The sequence below is a fragment of the Prionailurus bengalensis genome, chromosome B1, assembly GCF_016509475.1.
Source record: "Prionailurus bengalensis isolate Pbe53 chromosome B1, Fcat_Pben_1.1_paternal_pri, whole genome shotgun sequence".
NCBI classification, from domain to species: Eukaryota; Metazoa; Chordata; class Mammalia; order Carnivora; family Felidae; genus Prionailurus; species Prionailurus bengalensis.
The window spans coordinates 45650378-45673951 of record NC_057344.1 but is presented as its reverse complement, the minus strand read 5'-3'; the positions used below and the strand labels follow the sequence as shown (position 1 = coordinate 45673951).

The 23574-nt window shown below is 42.3% G+C and overlaps 1 protein-coding gene across 1 annotated transcript in view; it reads left to right on the top strand.

Annotated features, from left to right (window-relative positions):
- KCNU1 (potassium calcium-activated channel subfamily U member 1) overlaps positions 1 to 22541 on the top strand; it is a 148251-nt gene extending 125710 nt beyond the window's left edge. The window contains exons 22-27 of the mRNA XM_043564441.1: positions 973 to 1159; positions 5734 to 5805; positions 8470 to 8609; positions 17345 to 17536; positions 19310 to 19422; positions 21929 to 22541. Of these exons, the coding sequence (XP_043420376.1) occupies positions 973 to 1159; positions 5734 to 5805; positions 8470 to 8609; positions 17345 to 17536; positions 19310 to 19422; positions 21929 to 22340 (1116 nt within the window). The 3' untranslated portion in view covers positions 22341 to 22541. The remainder of the gene's footprint in view (positions 1 to 972; positions 1160 to 5733; positions 5806 to 8469; positions 8610 to 17344; positions 17537 to 19309; positions 19423 to 21928) is intronic.
- Positions 22542 to 23574: the final 1033 nt, after the last annotated feature.

Below are 23574 nucleotides of genomic sequence, written 5' to 3'. Positions count from 1 at the left end.
GTTCCAACTTTCTCGTCTTTTCTGGAGACACATCTAATCTGGAACACATAATGCCACACAGTCCTTGATAGATGTATGAAAAGGAAGAATTCGGTTTACATTTATGAGAAATGGATCGGTTCTGCATATATGACATTGTGGTTGTAATTGTATTTGCTCTGAACCTTTATAGGTCTGTATGCCATTGTATCCCTCTCTTTCCCTGGATTAAAAAAAATATGGCAGTGTGAAATGCACCAAAGCATGTAATATTTTTCATGAAATGATGCTGGCAATGTGTAATATTTTTCAAATTTCAAAAATGGTTCCGTCAAGGAACAAATTTCATTTCCCTTTAAAAAAGGCACCAAAAGTTCTCTGCACTGCACCCTTTTATTAGGCCAGAGAAAGGAAGACAGGAAAAGAACCAGAAATCTCCAGATCCACCTAGTATTAGGAATTACCAGTATTCTAGTCTAAGCTTCCTGAGGGCGGGATCAGATCTATCCCTGTGTCTCCACCAAATTGGGAAAGAAGTAACCACCACTATGCTAGTTAACCCAGAGAGTAACAGGAAAGGTCAGCTACAAACAAAATTGTGGGGATGCAAAATTTGCCTTTAGATCCATAACTTCTCCTTTCTCTGAATGTTTCCTGTTATCCCTACTGTTATCCCTAATTTGCTTCTCCCACTTGAGTCATATGAATGGATGTGGGCTCTTCTGTCTCCACCCTCCTTTGGCTCATCCAGACTTGCTCTCAAGAAAGGACCTGTGAAATTTAGTCACACTAAGATATTAATGATCAGTGAAGCTAAATGTGTTCAAATATCAGGTAGCTGAGTCTTGAAACCAAGTCAATGGAGGCTAGAGAGGGTTTGGCTGAAAAATTGGCATCACCCACAAAGAGCCATTACCCTGAGCCATTACCCTGAGCCATGAAAAATTCCCTCCATCTGAGAAGTCCCTCCTCTACTGGGTTTTCTCTCATTAGGGATCTGCACTCTTTCCTGAAGACCTCCGCGCAGCCAACATAGAGGAATGTTCCATGTGTGCCGTTCTATCCTCCTCATCCAAGGCATTGAGCAGCCCAGCTTTGGTAGACACAGAGACCATCATGGCTACCCTCAACATCGGATCACTGCGGGTTATCTGCGCTCCCCATATGCCTGAAGAACCATGTAAGAACAACTCCCTGACAGGAGGAGGCTAGAGAGAATGGAACAAGGAAAGAGAATTAACTCCTCTCAGAAGTATTTTGATAATGGGGAGGAGGAGACATTGAACCAGATAGCCTTGAAGTTCCCTTCCAACTCTGAGAATTCTATAATGGAAGTAGCAGACAGTCCAGTCCTTGGGGATCCTAAGTCAAATGAAAACTATGTCTGTATTCTAAATGGAATGCATGTAACACTGTTTTCCAATTTTAAGAAAAATCACTGAATTTTTAGTGCTGTTTTTGTTGTTGTTATTAAATATTAGTTAAGATAGAAATTGGCATATTATTATAATTAATAACATTTAGTAGTAGTAGCAGTAGTAGTATCAATCCTCATTGGATCTTAGAGTTGTTTCCATACTCTTCCTAGTTTCATGTTTGAGAGAATGAAGTATAACTCTCTTACTCTTTGAAGATGTTTTTAATATATGAATTGTACAAGATTATCTCTAAGGTCCCTTTCAACTTCTACAGACTAAAAATGTTGTATTGCAGCTTCAGATTGGAAAGAAATGGTGAGAAGCAGGATCTGTTCAGGATGGGGATCAAGTCTCTTCCTCCTTTGTATTCCTCTTAGTTCCTAGTACAACTATGGTCACTTAGACGCTTACCACATACACACTGAATTGCAACAAATAAGCCAGTAAGATGGACTCTTGAGCCCTTATATTTGACTGTACCCAAGTGTTCAAGGTAAATTCCCACTAAATATTGTGGTTTTCCTTCTCCTCCCAAATAGGAAAAGGCTTACTATTAATTTGTTTCCAAAATTGAGTACTAGACACTCAACCTAATATGAAAGTACTATTTCTGAAGAATTTTCTGTATCTAAAACAGATTTTCAACTCAACAAATAAAAGTAAATCATGGTTGGGTTTCCCTGTATCCAGCCATTTCCCTTGGGAATGTTGATCCTCTGTATCAGGATCAGGAACTTAGTCCTTTAGCCACATAGCTGTTGACCACTTTGCATGGAACTTGGAACAGTCAGACATCAATGGCATCACAAGGCTTTCATGATTATTGTTTTGGATAAAAATGTTCATGAATCAAATTAGGAAACCAAAAGAACTCTCTCTGACTCCTAGGTGCTGTTGCTAGGTGAGAACATAAAAGGGTCTTGGGACAGAGGAATAAATGAGCAATCTAGCCTAATCTCTGGTAGGTGAACTGAGCCAGCTACCTGAGACACCCTCACTAAGCAATGAAAGCCCACTCAGCACCCAGAGTTTCAGGGTGTTTTGCAAAGCAGGCTAATAACAAAGCACTTTATGAATATCAAAGTGCCATGGAAATCCAGACTGAGGATGTATGAACCATATCTCTGCTGAGCAAATCAAAAAATGCTGTTGTGCTCTGCACATAAAACCTTAGCTTAGCAATTAGGCTCACTCAGATTTACACACAATTTGTGTGTGATATATGTGTGAGTGGTGTGTGTGTGTGTACACACCATGCTTATAACTTTCTATAATTGGACAAAGAAGAAGTATTCACTTTAAAGGCAAAGTCATCAGTATACAAATGAAAATGCCCACTTAAGCCTGGGATAAACTGACATTGGCCATTGAGTTAATCATCTCGGTGACTTGTCCTTCCTATCATTACTTTTACTTCATCTCACATCTTATATAGGCTAGAAAGAGAGAAACCTATGGATTTAATTCCACTTTCCTTTATTTCTAGTGATTTTTATCCCTTTGCTTATTCATTAATTCAACAAAACAATGTTGATTTGGTATGATGTGCCATGTACTCTGTTACAGGCTAGAAGATGCCCTCAAAGGAGAAAGATTAATTGGTAGAAGGAGGTAAAAGAGAGAAGGAAAAAGGTTTGGAAAGGGGCAGAGAAAATGAAGAAATATCAAAGTATTTCAATTGTTATGAAGTATGAGTACATGCTTTCCCCAAAGATAAAAGGAAAGGTTTAGAGAAAAATGTATTGTGGGAGGCTTGCAAGGTTTCTTTTAGGGATATCATCATACCCAACTGTGTGACCAGGAAATGGAGACCTAGACAGGCTCTACTGCGCCACCTAACGAAGGTCACTGAGTCTGCTTATCTGCTGGCTATAACATCAGTAAAGTCACATTATGAGCACCCAAGAATAGCAAAGGATCATTACTCAGATTTTTCATCAATTACTCTGGCATTATGGAAATCTACTCGGAGTTTATATAGAGAAATTCTGAAGCCTTGAAGAAGCCTATTTGGCTCTCTTAACCATTCTTCCCATTTCATGTGAATACCATTCTTGTACCATCCCTAAGAGATAGAAATGAGAATATACACTTCCAAGAACTGACAGTATAAAGGACTATGAAATTCTGCCAGGAGTCAGAAAACCTCTTGCATGCTGAGCACCAACATAAGATTAGCCAATGGGCAGTTTTCTCTCCTTTCCTCTAGGACAGGGGTTATCAACCAGGGGCAGTTCCCCTCTCCCCTGCCACCCTTCCACCCAGAGGTCATCCGACAATGCCTAGAGACAGTTTTGGTTGTCCCAACTTGATGGGATACTATTGGCATCTAGTGAGTAGAGGTCAGAGATGCTGGTAGACATCCTATAATGCACAGGACAGCCCCGCATGATTTAAAATAATAATAATAACAAAAAACTTTTTGGCCCCAAATGTCAATAGTACCAATCAGAAACCTTGCCCTAGCATATCTGGTGAGACTCTTGTGGGATAAGCAGGCTTTTCCACATCTTCGCAGTCATGATAAACTTATATGTGAAGGCCATCTAGGACTACCAAGGCTATTCCATACAGTGATTCACCAAGGGATGTTGGGAGTTGGGAACAGCAGGGTGAGGACTTTCTTAAGGATCCGTAAGAACACCAGGCCTCCTGGACATTTCTGTGGGAAACTTTAGGTTTTCCAGTGACGTTCTAATTATTGCCCTGTCACATCACAGGGAGAGCAGGTTGGCAAACCTAGGTATTGAACTAAATAATCTGTGGCATAATCTAAACATATAATGGTAATTAAGTCTGACAACTTAATATGCTACTGAAATTTAAATGTACAGTAGTAATCTACAATTAAGCAATCTTTTATAATAGCACCCTGCCAGACTGGAAGATTTCAGGTATAATACTGTGTACTATTACATAGCAAAAATATTGACAATTAGTGAAATATATCCAGGCTATGATCTGACACATACTCAAATTAACCATTGCTCTACAAGACAAGAGGGAGTTAAGGCAGAAATTCAGTTTCTGTCCTTCAGCTGGTGTCCAAATCAGTTATTTCAACTGATAACCATGTGTGTGCACCTACTAAGAACATTTGAGATCGAAGCCTCTGACTATATGTACTTAATTCACAGATTTGATAGGACTGTGGTAAAATCCTGATTGCTCTATAGTTTCCACTGCTCACAGCAGCCAGAGGGATCTTTTATAAATATTTAACAGATAATGTCAGTTCCCTACTTTAAACCCTATAATGGTGACCCATGACAATTATAGGAAAATCACACAGGGTTTTGGAGGCCAATTGGGAGTTTGAATTTTCTCCTACTTCATCTTATTTATACTGACTCTTTCCTGCTTTGTATCCCTTATCCAATTCCCTCTGCCTGGGTGGCTGTTCCCTATCCCTCAGGACTCCATTCCAACATCCAAGAGACCTCTCTTCAAACCCTATCAAAGCATCACTTCTGATGAGATCATTGTGCGTGTGTTTCTTTTTTAAGTGGACCCCAGCTTCCCATCTCTCTCTTCCCTTTTCATCCTTTACATTTTTTTAGTGTGGCTTGGAGACCAGAACTCTGGTGTTCAGCTGGGTTTTGAACCTTCCTGTTGTTCCCTGCAAGGTAGCACTGTGTTTCAGGCTGGTGCCATGCATTGCTGTGTTTTGGAGTCGAGGCCCACAGAGGAAGTGAGTCGAGGCTCACCTCCTAACACAGGAGGGAAATCTGTCTGTAAACTGAAAGCAAAGCTCAGAGGCCCCAAGTCACATCATGCCCATCTTTAAGGAGGTCCCAAGGGATTTAGGATTGAGTCAAGCCAACCAGAGATGGGAGGCAGCCAGTTCTCCTAAAGAAGAAAGAAGACATGAGCATTGCCTCATGGGCACCCGGGTACCCAGAGAATATCTCAAAGAAGCCAAGAGCACTAGGAACCAGAAACTAGTGGTAGTATCTCCAGAAGCACTGGTGGGGAAGCACCACCATTTATTCATGGTTCCCTAAAAGTTCTGCAAGCAAATGGATGTGGATTGAGGCACAGCCTGTCTGAGCCATTACCCAGCACTACCACTCCATGCAGAATAATCATATTTTACTTTGTCATCAATAAGCAATGACTGGGAGAGCTTCACTTTTTTGTAGTTCATTTGAAATGCCATTTAAAACACACACCACTTCTCAAAAGGAAATGCTGAGGAGGCCCCAATTTTTTTCCTTAACTTTGTTAAGATAAAGCATCAAGTAACATGGCATGCATTTACATCCTTGCCAAGTCTTAAAAGCCACTTTGTTTGCATTTATCAATCTCTTTTCTTTGTTGTGTGTGTTCACAAAAGGGACTTCAGAGTGTTTCACTGGATTTCCTGAGAAACCAAAATTCCGAAGAATCCCCATCCTCACTGAACTGAGTAAGTTGTGTTTCAAGGATAAAATTCAAGGGAGAAATCTTTGTGATCTAAGAATCCACAGTCAAAGGACAGAAGAATCAGAATGGGGCCCAGACAAACATTAAGTGTTTGGACATTACATTGGGCTTTTACACAGCTGGTGACATCATCAAGCAGAGCCTGTTGTATCTGGGTGTCAGGGTGCAGGAATAGCATCTGCCTTCTCCTTTTGTTCAGTGACCAGGAGGAGATCAGCCACAGACTCAGTCTGTTTGGAGGAAATCTTTTGTGGGAGGGACCACGGATTTGAAGACTTCTAGGAAGGATCTCCCAATACTCACTTACCTACCCATCATGGGACTTTAAATCAGGCATCTTCCTTTCCTGTAATGACACCAGGGCTAGGATACCAGGGTGATGCAAATGAGGCACTTGGGGTACAGATTTTAAGGATGTGTCCGCTCCTGGGGTTCTTAAATTTTGTGTCCCAGGTACCTCCCTTGGGTCATCTGAATCCTGGCTCTGAGTGATGCTCTTCTAAAATGAAAATACTTCATGCAGAAACACCAGAATAAGCTGTTATCTCTCACCAACACCATATGGAAAATGCACATACATGAGACTTTCCTGGATGTGAGGAGCTCTGAGGGTGGGAAGAGTAGGGAAGGCAGCGAAGGTACCTGTGCATTTGGGGATACGTTTTTAAGACAACAGGGGACACACTGGGATTTAATAATAGCAATAATGGATGATAAAAGGGGAAGATACGAAAGAGGGGCATGGTGTCTTTAGCACAGATTAGAACCTGAAGCTGTCAACTGCAGTTTTTACTTATATTTTATTTTTCTACCCTTTTGAGCCATCTTCAACCCAAGGCGTAGATACACTAAGGACATTGATTAGAAGACTGTGATGTAAGTTGGAGTGGTTAGGAGAGGACCAGCAAGGCTTTCCCTGGCCCCAAAGTACATCTGGTCACCATCCAGGGACTTACAGCTTTGTTGAACTAAAGACTTTCTGGCATCAGGTAGCCCTTGTCAAATTAGTATAACAAATCACCTGTCAGCTCCCTCAGTTTTTTGTTCTTTGGCTGGCTGGAAAAGGTCAAAATGACATGAGAGCTGCAGGCCTGACTGTCAGCACTTTGGTACAGAATGTCCAGTGGCATACAGGAAAATGGCTAGGAAAGCAGAAGCCAGTAGTTTAAGAAGACACAGCGAGATTTGGACAAGGGCTCCTGGAGTATGTGTGTGTGTCGAGGGTTAGAATGCAAGGAGAAAAAAGTGTATGTGCATAAGAAAGGTGGGTAGATATTAGTCAGACATTGCTCATCTTTTATAAAACCATGGAGTGATTTGAAGAATTAAGGAATAATCCAGTCTTAGTTAGGAATGTATTCTGCCTTGTGTGCCCAGGAAGTTTGGTTTGATCTGTAATCTGACTGTCAAGAACTGTGAAGGATGTAAGTAAGACCTTATGTTACTTGCAAACCATTAAGTTGACCTGCCTCAGTTTCATGGATACTGGAAGAAGACACAAGACCCCTGGGACAGAGATAAAGAACAGTTTATTACTCAAAGCAGTGGCAATAGCCAGAGTACCATCAATTTTGTGCTGCTTGCCCAAAGCCTCATTCCCACAGGGTGACATGACAAGGGCCAAATAATACCTGTATGAACAATGGATTGCTTTGTAGGAGAGAAACCATGGGCTTTGGGAACCAGAATCTTTTATAACAGGCAGTAAGCTTGATTCCCTTTGCTCTGGTGGGAGATATTATCTCTGTCATCCAAAGCTATTTGGTCTTCAAACATTTTTGAAACAATAATCTTGGAACAACGGCAATCAGTGCTTCTGTTTGTACTCCCAACAATGACCAGTTGCATTTCCTTCAGAGGCTTCCTACAGGGATCTGAGTTGCAGCTGGGGCAAGTATAGACATGCTAGTAGATAATTTGGCCACTTCTACAGGGGCCCCAATTAGGAGGATTCTCTAAGACCTATTACTCAAAGTATAGTCCATGAATCAGCAGCTGGAAGCTAGAAGCTTGTTGGACACCTAGGATCCCGTTCTTACCCCCAGACTTAGTGAATCATAATCTGTGTTATAACAAGACCCCAGGTGATTCATATGCACATTAAATTTTGAGTGTTACTGCTTTAGCTTATCCTGGACCCAGATAACTCTAAAAACCCAAGTGAATACCAAGGTATCTATGATGTAGTGTTATGAAAAATGCCTTTAATTGGGGTGATCATATGTTCCCATTTATGCCTGTTGTCCCAGTTCAGTTATTGAGAGTGCCCCTTTTTACTTCCAAAAGTGTCCTGCTTTGAAAGGTAAATTATATAAAGGTGACATTGGAGGCATTTGTTTGGAGGAACTGGGTCAAGGATATACCCTTGATAATGAAGGTACCCAAGACGGATACATGTCTTTAGGGGAGGAAGATGCTTGGAAAGAAAAAAAAAATTATATTTATATCTATATCTATATCTATATCTATATCTATATCTAATCTATATAGATATTAGATATACTAAAGTAAGGGCAGATCCCACATTGGCCCAGAGTAGACATCAGATCCTTTGATCAATGGTCACCCCTTGGCCTGCTTTGTATGGCAGTCTCATATTCTTAAGCTTGTCTGCCTGCCTTTCTTTTTTTCCTTCTTTGCTTTGCAGAAAATCCTTCCAATATCCACTATATTGAACAGCTGAGTGGACTGGATGAATCATTCTCAGGAACAAACCTGCATCTCAGCACATCATTTTCCACTGGCACCGTCTTTTCTGGCAGCTTCTTGGATTCCCTCCTGGCCACAGTAAGTGCAGCTGAGCTGAACCTGTGAACCAAGCCCCTTGCAGAGGGTAGAAAGAATGGTTAGGGCTTAGAGAAATGATGAGAATTCCTCACAATTCTGAGTTCTCTTGGAATTTCACAAAAAATCTTGTTCAGATACATTATTTCATCTTTTTTCACAACTACCTGGCAATGGGAGCCAAATGTTCACATTTTCAAAATTACAAATGTCTTCTGGCCCTTAGAACGAGACCACTTGGTACCAGGAAGAATGAGCACCTAAAGAGGAGGATACCTACCTTTGAGCTTCAAGTGCATCTTGGCAGACCAAGCTGTGGTGTCAGAACTTATGAGATACTCCTTTCTCCTCTCTCTAAAATATCTTCAACAGCTTATGCAGGACTCAGCCATAAAGGGACAGGGGGACTAGGAAAAAAAGCTTTGGCCTTTGGCGATATGAGTTTTGTTCAGAGCTATGTTGACTCTCCCTCCATGTCACCCCTCTCCTGGGGTGCTTTGTTTTGTTTTGTTTTGTTTTGTTTTGTTAATATTTATTTATTTTTGAGAGAGAGACAGTGGGAGAGGGACAGGAAGAGAGAGGGAGAGAGAGAATCCCAAGCAGCCCCATGCTGCCAGTGCAGAGCCCGATGCAGGGCTCAGACCCACAAACCGTGAGAACAGGACGTGAGGAGAAATCAGGAGTTGGATGTTCAAAGGACTGAGCCACCCGGGTGCCTCCTGGGCGCCTGACTATGTGGTTGGTCTTCAGCTCTCAATACTTCTTTAGCTTCTGAGCATGTCCCTTGCCTCCGCTCCAGCATTTCCATAAGTAGAATTAAATGCACTGTGAGAAAACCTGCTCTATGCAGGGCACACTGTTCTAGGTGCCAGGGGTACAACAGTGATGAAACAAAAGTCTGTGTGCCCACGTAGAGCTTAGGGTAGTGGAGGAGATTAATGTAAACATGATAGCCGCGCCTGGGTGGCTCAGTCACTTAAGTGTCCAGCTCCTGGTTTCGGCTCAGGTCGTGATCTCACAGTTCATGAGTTTCAGCCCCACATCGAGCTCTGTGTTGACAGTGCAGAGCCTGCTTGGGATTCTGTCTCTCTCCCTCTCTCTCTGCTCCTCCACCACTTGTGCTCTCTCAAAATAAGTAAATAAAACTTAAAAACAAAACAAAACACTAACCTGAAAAATAAGGGCCCTATGTGGCATGTCAGATATAAGGGCTAAGGCAATGTGAGATAAGAAATGTGAGGGTTAGGAAAGGAGTTGCAAGTTTCAATGGCGCGGCCAGAGAAGGAAGGCAGCACCGAAGTCGAGGCATGCAAGGCCAGCTCTGGGGAAGAAGGGAGTTGGTGTCATTCTGATCTTGGGAGAAGAAACACTGCAGGCAGAGAGGAGAAGGGAAAAGGCAGTGAGGTGCAAGTGCTCTTATGTTCAGGGAGTTGGACTAAAACACAAAATCTGTATGTCACCATTTGTGAACGACTGCAAGAACCCCTCCACAGGAAACCTGGCTGCCTCACAGACTCCTCCCCAGAGTTTCCAAGGGAAGGGCTGCGGAGCGGCTGAATACCAGTGTATAGACGCACAGGGCTCTGAAGCCAGTTTGATAGACTTGCAGCCTTCTGTAATTCCGCGTGGAAAGGGCATCATTCCTGAATTGTGCAGGTGCCTCAAAGGCACAGATTGCACTTTTTAGGGGAGGGTGGCTGGGCCATAGGCACTGCCCTCATGGCAGCAGGGGATTATGTTGCCTTGGCCTCTGCTTCCCTAAGCCTTGTGGGGAAGGGGTGTCATAAATCCCATCCGGTTCTCAGAGAGAGAAAACTATGTCAGTGATAGCTTAACATTAAACAAGTTGGTAGACTATGAATTTCCCAAAGGTTTAGGCAGCATTCAGCCTTGACTGAGCCAGGGGCCCAGTCAGGTGACCTTGCTGGGAAGATGGCTCTGTCAGAGAAAGGGTTTTATCACTGTCTGTCATTGATATGTCAGTTCCCTTGCCGGTAATTAATGACTTGAAGTGTCAGGCAGGAGGTGACTTTGGATGAACTGGACCGTCTGCAGGATACATTTTCAATGGGGTTAAGGTCCCAGGTCTCTTCAGAGATCCCTAGATGACAGGCACCTTCGTGCCTTAAATTCAACTGGAGCCTTAATTAAACACTGGCCCACAGCAGCAGGAACAAAGTCACAGACTCTGCTTAGAACTAGTGGGAAGAACAGGATGGGCAGAGAAGGGCTAAGAGAATAGAAATAAAAACAAATGAACATACAACATAAGCCAGCATAGGAAACACAAACTCGGTCATGAGAGCCAGCAGCTGGGCCTCTAACCACTTACCACAGGACCTGTGACCTCACTGAGAAGTACCACCTCCTCCCAGGCTACCTTCAGGTATTGCACCATTAGGCTTCTCAGTGGGAAAGGACAAGTTCATCCTCCTGGAAAAGGAAATAAGCTATGTAAGAACTCAGGAGTCTTTTCTGAGGCCCTACAGTGAAGTCTGTGGAAGAGAGAAAAAGCCACACAACTGAGTCACATGAGGTCACAAGCCACACTGGACCCTCACTTTGTCTGCAAGGACAGGGGTGTCTGAGTGGCTCAGTTGGTTAAGCATCCCACTTCAGCTCAGGACATGATGTCACGGTTCGTGGGTTCAAGCCCTGCGTCGGGCTGTGTGCTGACAGCTCAGAGCCTGGAGCCTGCTTCAGATTCTCTGTCTCCCTCTCTCTCTGTCCCTCCCCTGCTCGCACTCTGTCTCTCTTTCTTTCTCTCTCTCAAAACTAAATAAAAATTAAAAAATAAAATTAAAAAGACTAGCACTTGGTCAACAGAACATAGGGTGAGCATAGCAATGGAACTTTTATGTCAAAGGGGCTGGCTTGGGTCTTCACCCTCTGCATATCTACCTAGTGACCTTCTGCCCCAGCTCTTGAATCCTTAATGATGTACAACACAAAAAAATGAACACACTTTAATACTATTTAGAGCTCCAGCCCCAAATCTCTGGCCACGAGAAGCTGAACTAGACCTTTGAAAATAATCAGGTAACTGCCCACCCTTGTTTCCTTTGCCCTGACGTCTGGTGCTGCAGGGTCCACCTGGCTTTCTAAGGGTGGGGGTGACTTCCCATTGTCTAGCCACATAGAAAGAAAGAGGCCACGGTCAGACCTGAGCCTCCAATTCTACCGTCTCCCCTCTTCTGAGTACCATTTGATGTTGGCTGGCCTCCTGACCTGACCCTTGGTCTTGCGGAAATGAGAGCAGTGGCCTCGGACTATGTTCGTCACCATTCGGCTTTATTCTCCATTCTTATCAGAGCATCTTCTTACTCAGAGGCGGGGGAGAAAGGCAAGGATCTTGGTCTCTCCTTAAAGTTAGGATGGCAGTTGCAAGCTCCGTCCGTGGTTATCACTCCCTCCAACCCATCCCCACGGCAGGTGCCACTAATGGTCAGTTTCTTTGCCTGCAGATCACACCTGCGGCTCTTTCTCAGCACAGACCTCATGGCAACTTCTTCGAATAAGTTCTGTTGTTAGGGTAATATTAGGAATCAGAGCAATAACTGTGATAGGAATAATAATAACATCTCTGAAGCACTTACTTTGGGTCAAGGTCTTTGCTAAGCGCATTACCTGCAATACCATGTTGAATTCTTCTTTCAACCCAATTAGGAGAATATAATTATGAGCCTCATTTTACAGATAAAGAGTCTGAGGCTTAGAGGGATACATAAAGTGCCAAAGTCACAGCACTTACAGATGACAAGCTGGTTTTCAAACCCTACTTTCTGTGATTCCAGAATCAGACCTTGCTGTCAGAGTCCTGTCCTTCCAGAAATCTTTGTGATTATGAGTAGCCTTCCAGTGCATTGAGTTTCAAGTTTTGCCGAAAGGGATCTGCCTTCCAGCGTGCTCAGGAGCTGCTGAGCAGACAAGCAGCGGGGGGGTCCCCCTGGCACATTCACCCCGTCAGGGCACCCACACACACCTGTACCCCTCCCCCCAGTCACAACAACTCAGCTTTCATCTGCACTGTGTGTGAGGCTCTGCCTCCAATTTGATTCGAAGGAGAATTTCTGTTGTTAAGAAGATCTGGAAGGTCACTCCTAGAAGTTAGAATATGGGACCCATAGAGAGAGGCATGAAATGGAAGGAGCAGAATCCCATCTGCTGTTCTGAGACAAGATATCCAGTTTCCGGTCCTGAGTCCTGTGTGAGGGACAGGGGTCCACCACCCCACCCCATTTAGCATGTGCCTTTTGCCTCATAATGCCCCTTCCCAAGAAACACCTTCCAAGCGGTTCTTAGGACCTGCCACCCAGATCAGGGCACCAAGAGATCTGTTTCCTGCTGCTGCATGGTCAGAGGTCACAAGTCAGAGCTTGTTCCCCTGATGCCCATACTACGCAGAAGGGCAAAGGGGAAAACAGACGCATTCAGAACAGATTCCCCTCAGGACACGCCGCACCCGTGTCTGAAACGAGATTAGATCACCAGTCTGGACTTCTCCACCTTTTCCTCTGCCCTCCCTTAATAAACACAAAGGAATGAAGGTGTGGGTCCCAAGGATGGAACAAAGCTTGAATAACGTGCTGTGAAGTCGTCACTGCTTATACTGAAGTTTTGTTTTGGATTTCATGTCCTTTTTCATTCTATCCCCTGATACACCGGTGATTTTTTTTTTCCAATGTAAAATAATAGTGTTTCCCTCCAAATCGGACACAGCTGACACTACGGCTTCAAGTAGCCTCTGGTATACTACTGTAAACTGCCCCAGATGGGAAAACAGTCCGGTGAAACATAATTCACATTCACATTTAATCCTCTCTCAGCTCAATACTGTAAAAAAATACAAATGTGGAGGGGCACCTGGGTAGCTCAGTCAGTTGAGTGTCCGACTCTTGGTTTCTGCTCAGGTCATGACCTCACGGTTCATGAGTTCAAGCCCCACATCAGGCTCTGCACTGACAGTGTGGAAGCCTGCTTGGGATTGTCTCTCTCCCTCTCTCTCTCTCTCTCTCTCTGTCCCTCACCCCTGCACGTGCACGCTCATGCTCTTTCTCTCTCTTTCTCCCCACCCCCCTCAAAATAAATAAATAAACTTTAAAAAAATATATGGAGAGACACTCAGATCCATAAGCAGGACTCCTGTATGGCTTTATAACAATTGGGCTTCAGAACTGGACATGAACGTAGGCAGCAATTTCCTTACTTGTAAGAAAATTGCGGCTCACAGAAGGTATGTGACTCCCTTAAGGTCCCTCTGCTGGTTACTCGCAGTTTTCCTACCATGTAGCCTCATTTTCAATTAGAAATATTTGATAAGAATGGTTGGTCTTAAAGCCTTTTGAGATGGATTTTCAGAATAAAAAGCAGAAAGTAGCTAGGGTGTTACTATCTATGTTATTAGGAAATGTTATAGGTTATGAGACAGACCTCAAGCTTCATTGTAGCTAAAAGTGAAAACACTTTGGGCCTCAACATTTTCTAACGCTGGAAGTCCAAATTCTACTAAATCTGATTATATCAGAAACACTATCCAAGTTTAAAATATGTGAAGCACATTTCAACTTCCATATTTTCTTGAGAAAGAAAAAAAAGAAAGGAGGGAGGAAGGAAGGGAGGGAGGTGAGGGGGGCGGGGAAGAGGCCAATAGGAGAGAACCCAGGATAATAAGAATACTAGATGAGCTCTCAGAATAAGGGTGACATGTAAATCCCATTATTTTCCCCAACATAGAATTGCAATCCTTTTGAAGTCAAAACTGAAGAAATGACATATTCAACAGCTAAGCCTCTCTCTGTTAAATATGCAAAGCACATGTTTCCCGAGAGCCCTTGACACCAGAACAACCCTAGAATTTAGACCTTTGCTTTCATCAGTGGAGAATTATTCTAACATCATTATGTTTGATCACTGTACACTATGGCCAGTTGTTCTTAAACGGATTGTGGCTCAACCTGGATTTACGTCCCCTGTTCACCCCTGGATTTCAGTGAGCCAGTTCTGGAAGCTCCCTTCTAGGTGGTAGCAACATGGAACAAAGAAGAAATGTAAGGAGAAGACCATCAGTCAGGGGATCCCCTCAGTCAGGACATTTGAAGTCATCTTTTAATTCTGAAAACTACTTTAGAACTTATTTTCCTTTTATTCTCTCTTAAATAATATAGCTTGTATTATTTCCTAGGCCCTCTTGTCCCAATGGCCTCTACGTTTTGCTAGAAATATTTATTTGTTAAAAATCAACAGCCAATTGCAGTCAATATTCGTACAGCTTTGAACACCTGCTTTGTTCAATGCACCCCCGAGAACATGAATGTTAAGTAGACAAAGTCTGTCCTCGGAAAGAGCACATCATTTAAGGAAATGTTGCCCAGAATGATCTGAGCACCAACCAGTGGCAGAACCACTAGAGGTGGCCTTTAACTTTCTGATTCCTACTCCTGTCCATAAGTTCTGATGCAGTAAATCTTGGATTCCAGAAACCCACACTCATGAATATCCTTCCAGGTGATCCAGATACATGAGAACCAATGTTGAAGAGAACAGAACTTAATAATGTGTGCAGTAGATCTATTTCATCCCACAAACAATATTCAAAGGTGGTATTATCATGTCAACTGTAAAGGTTATGAAACAGGTTTCTGAGAAGGAGCACATGAATTTTCCAAAAGTATTCAGCTAGAACATACCAGTCCAAGATTCAAAGTCAAGAATGTTTCAGAAAAACTACCAACCTTAAAATACAGAAAGATGAAATGAAGCAAAAGCCAGTGGCTGTGGGATCACAAAGAAAGGAAAACTTCATTCTGATGAAGAGATCCCCAAGTTGATGAGCGATCAGATGTTCTAAAGCAAAGGCATGAAGGAGTAAATATGTAGCTTCAGCAACTGATAGACTATTGAGCACTGGAGGGCACCATTCACAGAGGAGATGAGCTTGGTTTTACAGCAAGGGTTATGACACTGAAGGTTTTAGGAGGTGTATGGCATGATTTGATTTGTGTTCGAGAGAATCTCTCTAGAAACAGTTTGAACAAGGATTCCAAGTGAGAAGAAAAACAAGACGGGAAGACAGGTAAACAGGTTGCTATCATAATTCAGTCTGCAGAAGATGAGTCCTTGAATCTGAGAGTAGAGAAAGTGAATGGCAACATTTCTAAGACAGTAACAATTGAGTTCATTACTATTATTTTTTTTTTAAGTTCTTATTTGCTTATTTGGGGGTGGGGGTCAGGAGGGGCAGAGAAGAAAGAGAATCCCAAGCAAGTAAGATCATGACCTGAGCCAAAAATCACGAGTCAGATGCTGTAACCAACTGAGCCACCAGGTGCCCCATTGTTTTTAATAAAAAAATTACTAGCTTTTCTATAGGTACTATGTAAACCTATGAATTATCATGTCTACTGGAGTAAAAGCCTAATTTCGATAAAACAAAAAGTATAACACTTAAAACTCTATGTATTCAGATTTGAGAAAATCTGATGGGTAACGTATTCCAGTGCTAATTACATGTATGCCAATGGCCAGTTTACACTGAATATGGTAGGAATCCTTTGGAAAAGAAGTTTAAGAAAATAGCTAGGGCCAGGGGCTCCCTGGGTGGCTCAGTCAGTTAAGTGTTTGCGAAACACTTGGTTTCGGCTCAGGTCGTGATCTCACGGTTCGTGAGTTCGAGCCCTGCATCGGACTCTGTGCTGTGTCAGCATGGAACCTGCTTGGAAGTCTCTCTGCCTCTTTCTCTGTCCCTACCCCACGTGTGCTCTCCCTCTCTCTGTCTCTGTCTCTGTCTCTGTCTCTCTCTCTCCCCCAAAATAGGTAAACTTAAAAACAAATTAAAAATAATAAAATAGCTGAGTTATTCGGACTCCAGGTGGTTTCAAAATAAGCAGTTCCCCACATGTCTTCCTTTGGTTTTATTTTGATGCCAGACATTCCAAAAATTCCATCCATTTATTCAACCCTTACAATTTTGTGTTCTAGCTCCACACAAGAACTGTGGGAGATCTAAATATCAGTAAGGCCCAAGGCAATACCTGTCCTCAAGTGGGTCACAATCAAAAAGAATATAAGTAGATTCACATCCAGAAGATTCAATTATAGATGACAGTAATCATGTCAGTAGTCCCTAGGGAGGAATCTATAGACGTCTCATTAACTACATAGTTTTAAATGTCTGTTTATGATTATTAGGGTATCTGTGGCCTGACATACTCCTCTGCTATTTTTGGAAGACATCCTTGGTGTCAGTATCATTTCCCATTTTGTTCTTCTGCTACAGTGTAAGCCCTGAGGGAGCAAGAACTGGGTCACTCTGCACCTTGCCTAACCCAGTGCCCTACCTGAACTGCCAGTTTTTAGTTGATTTTAATAATGGTAATGAGGGGCACCTGGGTGACTCAGTCGGTTAAGCGTCCAACTTCAGCTCAGGTCATGATCTCGCGGTTCGTGACTTTGAGCCCCGCGTCGGGCTCTGTGCCGACAGCTCAGAGCCTGGAGCCTGTTTCGGATTCTGTGTCTCCCTCTCTCTCTGCCCCTCCCCCGCTCATTCTCTGTCTCTCTCTCTCTCAAAAATAAAAATAAAAATAAAAATAAAAAATGATAATGAGAGACCCTGTTTTGTGTCATTTGATCCATTTCAAACAGTGATACCCACCTCCCCCTAAATTTCCAAAGCTATACACATCCACAGTTTCTATGCTGGTTCTTCTGACTTTGCACGTGGCTTTGTCGTTGCTTTCCAGGCCTTCTACAATTATCACGTCCTGGAATTACTTCAGATGCTGGTGACAGGAGGGATAAGTTCCCAGCTGGAACACTTTTTGGATAAGAGTTTCTGTGGGCTGACCCACAGCTGCACTTCGGTTGTGTCTGGAAGAGCGCGGTGTAAGCTGGGGCTTCTGTCCTTAAACCAAACCATTCTGTCTGACATTGAAGTGAGTCTACTTCTACCTTAATAAAGGTTCCCCCTTCCTTACCATTCTGGGTTTCTGAAAATGACTCAGGCTATTTGGGTTCCTAGATAGCCTATAGCATAAAAATAATAACAAGCAATAATACAACCTTATACTCATATTTTATAATTTACAGTGCATTTTCATGTGCTATCTTTATTTTTTACAACAATTCCAGAAGGTATATAAGGCAGTCGTTTTCATGCCCATATTCCAGATAAAAAATCCAAGTCTGCAGGAAGCATCTGAGAGGTCTAATAACTTTGTACCTTAGCAAGGGTATTAATAATAACTCTAATAGTTAATATTTACTGAACATTTTCTCTGTGCCTGTCTGCTTTGTTTTTCTTGTTATTGTTGTTTATTTAATCTGTCCAAGGATTTACATGGTAGGTATTGTTATTAATTGCATTGAACAGATCAAGAAGCTGAGACCCAGAGAAACAAGGACTTACCTGAGATCACATTTTGTCCCACGGGAAAAGCAGGGTTCCCTCCAAGGCAGTCTGACCCAGGGTCTGCCCACTCTTCCTATATCTGAGCTGATAAAGAAATCTGATCATGCCAGCTGAAATCAGGCAGAAGGATTCTGTGTTTGAGTCTAAGACTCTGATTGGGCTAAGTAGTGGAAAATGCTTGAATTTTCCTAGCCCACTGAGCTAGTGAGCAGTAGATTATGGCAAGGGGAAAAGCTAATTAGGGAAGATTCCAGTGAGGCATCTGGGTATTTGTTGGTCAGATTGGGGTCTAGCCTGGCAATGAGTAATCAACTTATCAGTGCCTTTTGGTTTAGCTTTAACTGACATTACATTGAGCTCCCCACCAGTTAGCAGGGGCAGGAATTTATAAGGAAATATTTTTCGTTTGTTCAGAGGACATCAGTAGAAAGAGAAACCGCTTCACAAGAAGCAATTTCTTCTAGGTGTCTATACTTGATATGTCTTAATAGATACTGACAAAAAGGGAAAGCCCATGCTCTTTACATCTGAATTCCAGGTGCAAACAACATTGCCAAGTTCCCTTAGCACAGTCTGGTCCTTGGCATTTCTGTGGTCTTGGGTTCCTCACCTGAGAATGACTTACGAGTGACTATCAGCCCAGGATAACTGCCACCAGCAACTACCTGTTACTATCAGAGCTGACAGTGGACTGGTCAACACTCCTGTCCTTCCTTTCTCCACTTATATCTTGTCCTCATTTTGTTCTTTACCCTATAGCATCACATAATGAAACGAACTGTTCTCAAGTGACTTCACTGAATCCCCTTGCTGTTACTTTGACCATGTTGTCTCATGATGCCCTTGTTGGGTATAGCCTGAGAACAGTGTCAGGAGGAATGCTCGGGACTGTGTGCTATTTGGAGAGTAGGATAAGAAAACCACTCTCTTGAGTTCACTTTACATCCCAACCCATTATATCGCTTGAAAACTGAATTTCCCAACCTGTTACTCATTGTTACTTCTTACTGGTTACCAAAACAGCGGTAGTAATAAAAACTAGCATAACAACATGCTCCGCCACACCCACGAGGGGCTCTGGAAGACCACGTGATAAAAACAATCACTGGGATTAGAGGCTCAAAACTATTCATAAACCTAATTTCCTACTTGACAATGCCACCATAAAAGATATTAGGAAATGGCTTTTGGGTCTTCCAAACTTTTACTGCAAGGAAAGATAATAACTTTCCAGTAAGTGCTTGTTATTGCTTAATTAAAGTGCCAACAGACACATGTTTTTCTCTTTTCTCCCCAGCCAAGAAAGACATTTGGGCAAGTGTTCTGTGGCTCATTAGATAATTTTGGAATCCTGTGCCTTGGCTTATACCGCATGATAGATGAAGAGGAGAACAACCCTGAAGAAAAAAGGGGAGTATGCTACCTTGGAAAGTGGTACCCATCTATCCAAGCATAGGAGCCAAAGCTACTTTATTTTATGTGAAAGAAAAGTCCAGAGCTGAGGGTCCATGCTTACAAAGAAGGGTCCAGGGGGAGTAGAGAGTGATGTAGGAATAAGGAAGCATGGGTGTGAATAACATGAATGAACTGATGATTGGGATACAATTACTACTGACTATGTAAGGAGAATGGTGTCTGTGTCCCTAGTGACAGCTAAAATGTAGACCCAGATTTTAAATCAGGGTTCTTTTGTAACTTACCCCTCATCCATCTGTATGCAACTTTTTAAAGCTAAAAGCCACTGGAAAGATTTACTTGTTTTCTGCTGGGCTCCTTGGGTAAATGTTTTTGGACTGCCTCATTTCTAGCCCATTTGGCTTGGTATGTGTAAATTGTGGGAGTGTTATGTTCATATTTCAGTTGAAACTAAGATCCACTTGATAGCAGCATAGGAGAACATAAAGGAAATGTATGTGGAAGGCAGAAGGGGAAAAGAGAGGGTACAGTCTACTGACAATTCAATAATGTAGGTCCAAACTAAGATTCTCACAGTGGGAATGGACAGGATTCAGTCCATTTTAATTTCTCCAAGGAGAAATTAAAAACAATAGAGTGGAAGAAGATGGAAAGAACCTTGCTCTCGTTTATAGGGAGAAAGAAACCAACTTCCTCAAAGTAGAGTAGTCTTGAATGGAAAGAAAACTTTCTGCTCATCAGAGAAAGGCAGGAAAAGAATGGGTGCCAAGGCAAACATTGCCATACCATGTGCTTAAACGAATTTGTATGTAACACCAGGATCTCTCAGTGAAGCATAGTCATAGCTGTTGCTGAGAGAAAAGATGGAGGCAGTATTACAGGGAGTTGGGAAAGAGGTAAAAGTGTAGGTTAGCTACTGAGAGTAATAGAAGAACTTTGTTGTAGGTTTGTAGAAGCAATACCCAACTCGAAAATGAAAGGAAAAAGGATTGAAAGTCCTGATGACGTTAAACAATGGATGTACTTAGAGTGCAAGAATGAAAGGGGACAGAATGATGGGAAGTGACAGCCAGAGAGTGATTTCTGGAAGCATGATATTTGAGAGGTGGGACATGTCAAGAAATGATGACTTCCAGTATGTGCTCAGGAAAGTGGTTTGGAGATAAGATTCTTGGGTAGTGGAAAGGTGCCTAGCTCTTGGAGTTGTAAGCCACATAAACATTGCAGGCACATGAAATGATAGTGGTCCTAGAGCTTGAAAGAAAAAGTATCCCAGGTGCAAGAGACCTAAATAAACATGGAGGTCTATAGATGATACTGATGAATCAAGAGGGATGGTGATATGGCTATAGAGTATGAATCACGAAGATGTTGGGGAGCAGTGATGTTCTGGAAGCAGCACTGGGAAGCATGAATGATGCTGGTTTCTCTCTTTCTCTGCCTGAACTCCATGCCGTTGCTCCAATACTTCTGGAAAACCTATGGAACATGGTAATAGGGAAAATGTACAGCCCCTCTTTGAGAGGACATTCTGGAAGGAAATAATATTTCTGTTTCAAAGGGAATATGTGGCTATAGTAGATCTTATTTAAACTATTATATATAGCACAGGGAACTCGACAGGAAAGGAAAAAGGGGAAGATTGTTCAGTCAAAGGAGGTCAGAGGTGCACTGAGATGGGCGTTGAGGAAATACGAGGTGACGATTTGGGGCAGTGATGAAGAAATACAGGATGAAAGACATGAAAAGTTATTCTGCCTTATTCTGCCTCAGTGTTCTGACATGAATGCTCATGTAGTAATTCATTTAACTCACATTTATTGAGGATTTGCTATGTAGCTGCTACTGTGCTAAGGCATCCTGCTGCCCTATAAACAGGACCAGGCTGTGGGTATTCTTTAAGACTCACTGACATTCACTATTTGCTTACTAGTCAAAATTTCCAATAAAACTGGTTTATTTTTTTTTTCCATTGGCCACACTACATTCTGTGTGAAAGCTGGTGGTGTAAGTATTAGGGTAGGCCTAAGCCAGAATAGAAATAGCTGGAATGTATGTAATCTGCTTTTGATAAAGCTTGGCCAAGTGCTCACTATTGTGCCAACTGAGTTCATTAGTGTAGTGGGTATTAAAAACAGGGAAACTTGGAGTCCAAAAGTCAATTAGAGATCAATTGGTCCACACCTCCATCCTATCCCTCTCCCATTAAAGAGGTGAAAAAAGCAAGGCCCAAAGAAGGGAGATGCCATGCCTAACCAAGGTCAGAGACACTTGGTTTCAGAGGCAGAAGTGAATGTTAGTCTCCTAATTCCTACTCTGAGGCTTCAGTTATACTGTGCCAGGGGTATTTACTATTACTCAGAAACCAATGAGGCAAAGCAGAACAAAAACATTTCCTCCTCTGGCCCAGCAGAAAGACTTCCTTGTTTTGGCCATCACCCATAGCCATGCCATCCTGGCTGCAGAGAGGCTCAGGAGTCATCTTTGGCTTTTCTTACAGGTTTGTGATTACCCGGCCACCCAATAACTTTAAGCTACTGCCCTCGGATCTTGTGTTTTGTGCCATCCCTTATGGCACTTCTTGTTACAAAATGGATGGTACTTCATCTCAGAGTCCATATGAAATAATCAACATGGTGCCACTGGCATCAGAGACAGTTACAGAAATAAATTATTCTCCTATGGTTGACCCAGTTAACCAGACTACAAAACAACCTTTGACTACATCACTTCATCATTTGCAGCCAAAAACTATTTCTGTCAGTGGTTCTAAGCAAACCATCTTACCTCACAGCAGTAAAATGCCACCCCAGCCACGTTTAGGTGCAACTGAAACCGTGAAAGAAAATGAGAAAGGAAAAATGAAGGAAACCACAGAGGAGAATGCCCCTGCCTCTTCAAAATCAAACTAGGCCCGTTGATATTCTCCACAAGCTTGCTACTTGTAAAGCATCTCCAGAGATGGTGACTTTGGACAGGAAAATAAAAATGAAAAGATGCCTTTTTTGTGCCCATTGCTTTGTGGTTGATGAGCAAGCCCACCCAGGGGAGAGGCAAAAGTCTGATCCAATCCCACTGGGTCTGGAGTGATAAATAAAGAAATACATGACGAATGCTCTGTAAGAAAATTTCCTTTCTCTGTGTCCCTCGAACAGAAAATATGTTAGAATGAGCTGTGTTAAAGAGGCCCTACAGGACTTGGGTTCCTCCAGTCAGGGGATAAAAAGTGAGCAAGATAAAAACAATGAGGACCTAGACACAGGAGACAAGAAATAAAAGAGCCCTCAAATGAAGAATCTTACATTCTTTTTCCTCAAGCAGGCCAATAGTAAACCAGTATATTTTCTCCTTCTCTTTATTCCTCATGCTTTTTCCTTCTTCATCTCTGTCCATAGGAGGTGAGAAAGATCAGATGGGGAGACACCAGTTTGAATCAGAAACCAGTTTGTGTGTAACTAAGACCTAGGTATATGCCTGGCACAGGAATGAATATTAGCATATCCTGAGATAGGGTGCCTAGGTGAAATCAGGCAGATAGAAATACATGACCTTCCACATTCTCTAATCTGAGAATAAAGACATCATTGCATAAAAAGTATACAAAACTTCCCCATGTTCCAAAATGAACCATTTACTCCCAATTGGTGGTCTCGTAACGATGACCTCTGTATGTAACACCTTCTTGTGTTCCAGATACAACACAGGTAAAAGAGAAGAGGAAAGAAAATAATAAACTGTATTTCTGATATATTATTTTAAATGATGTTTGTGATATCCTTGACATTCTTAACCCCTTTGCTAATTTGGTATTAGTACCTCCACTTTACAAAGGAAGCAGCTATGGCACAAGTAGGGTTGCTAGATCAAAGAAAAGATACCCAGTTAAATCTGACTTTCAGATAACCAGTAAATTTTTAGTATGAGTGCATCCAAATTATTATACTTTGCTAGCAAGTGATCAAATCACCTTTTGAACCCAATTGATTTGACTACAGCACTTGCAGACATTCTGCATCCAAGCACACAAATAAAAGAAATGAAACAAACCAAAAAGAAAGAACATTCATCCACAGGAAATAAAATTTTATATTAGTTAAACTTAGTTTGTAATAAAATTAATTCAGTCTATGTGAGGGAAAAAAGGAG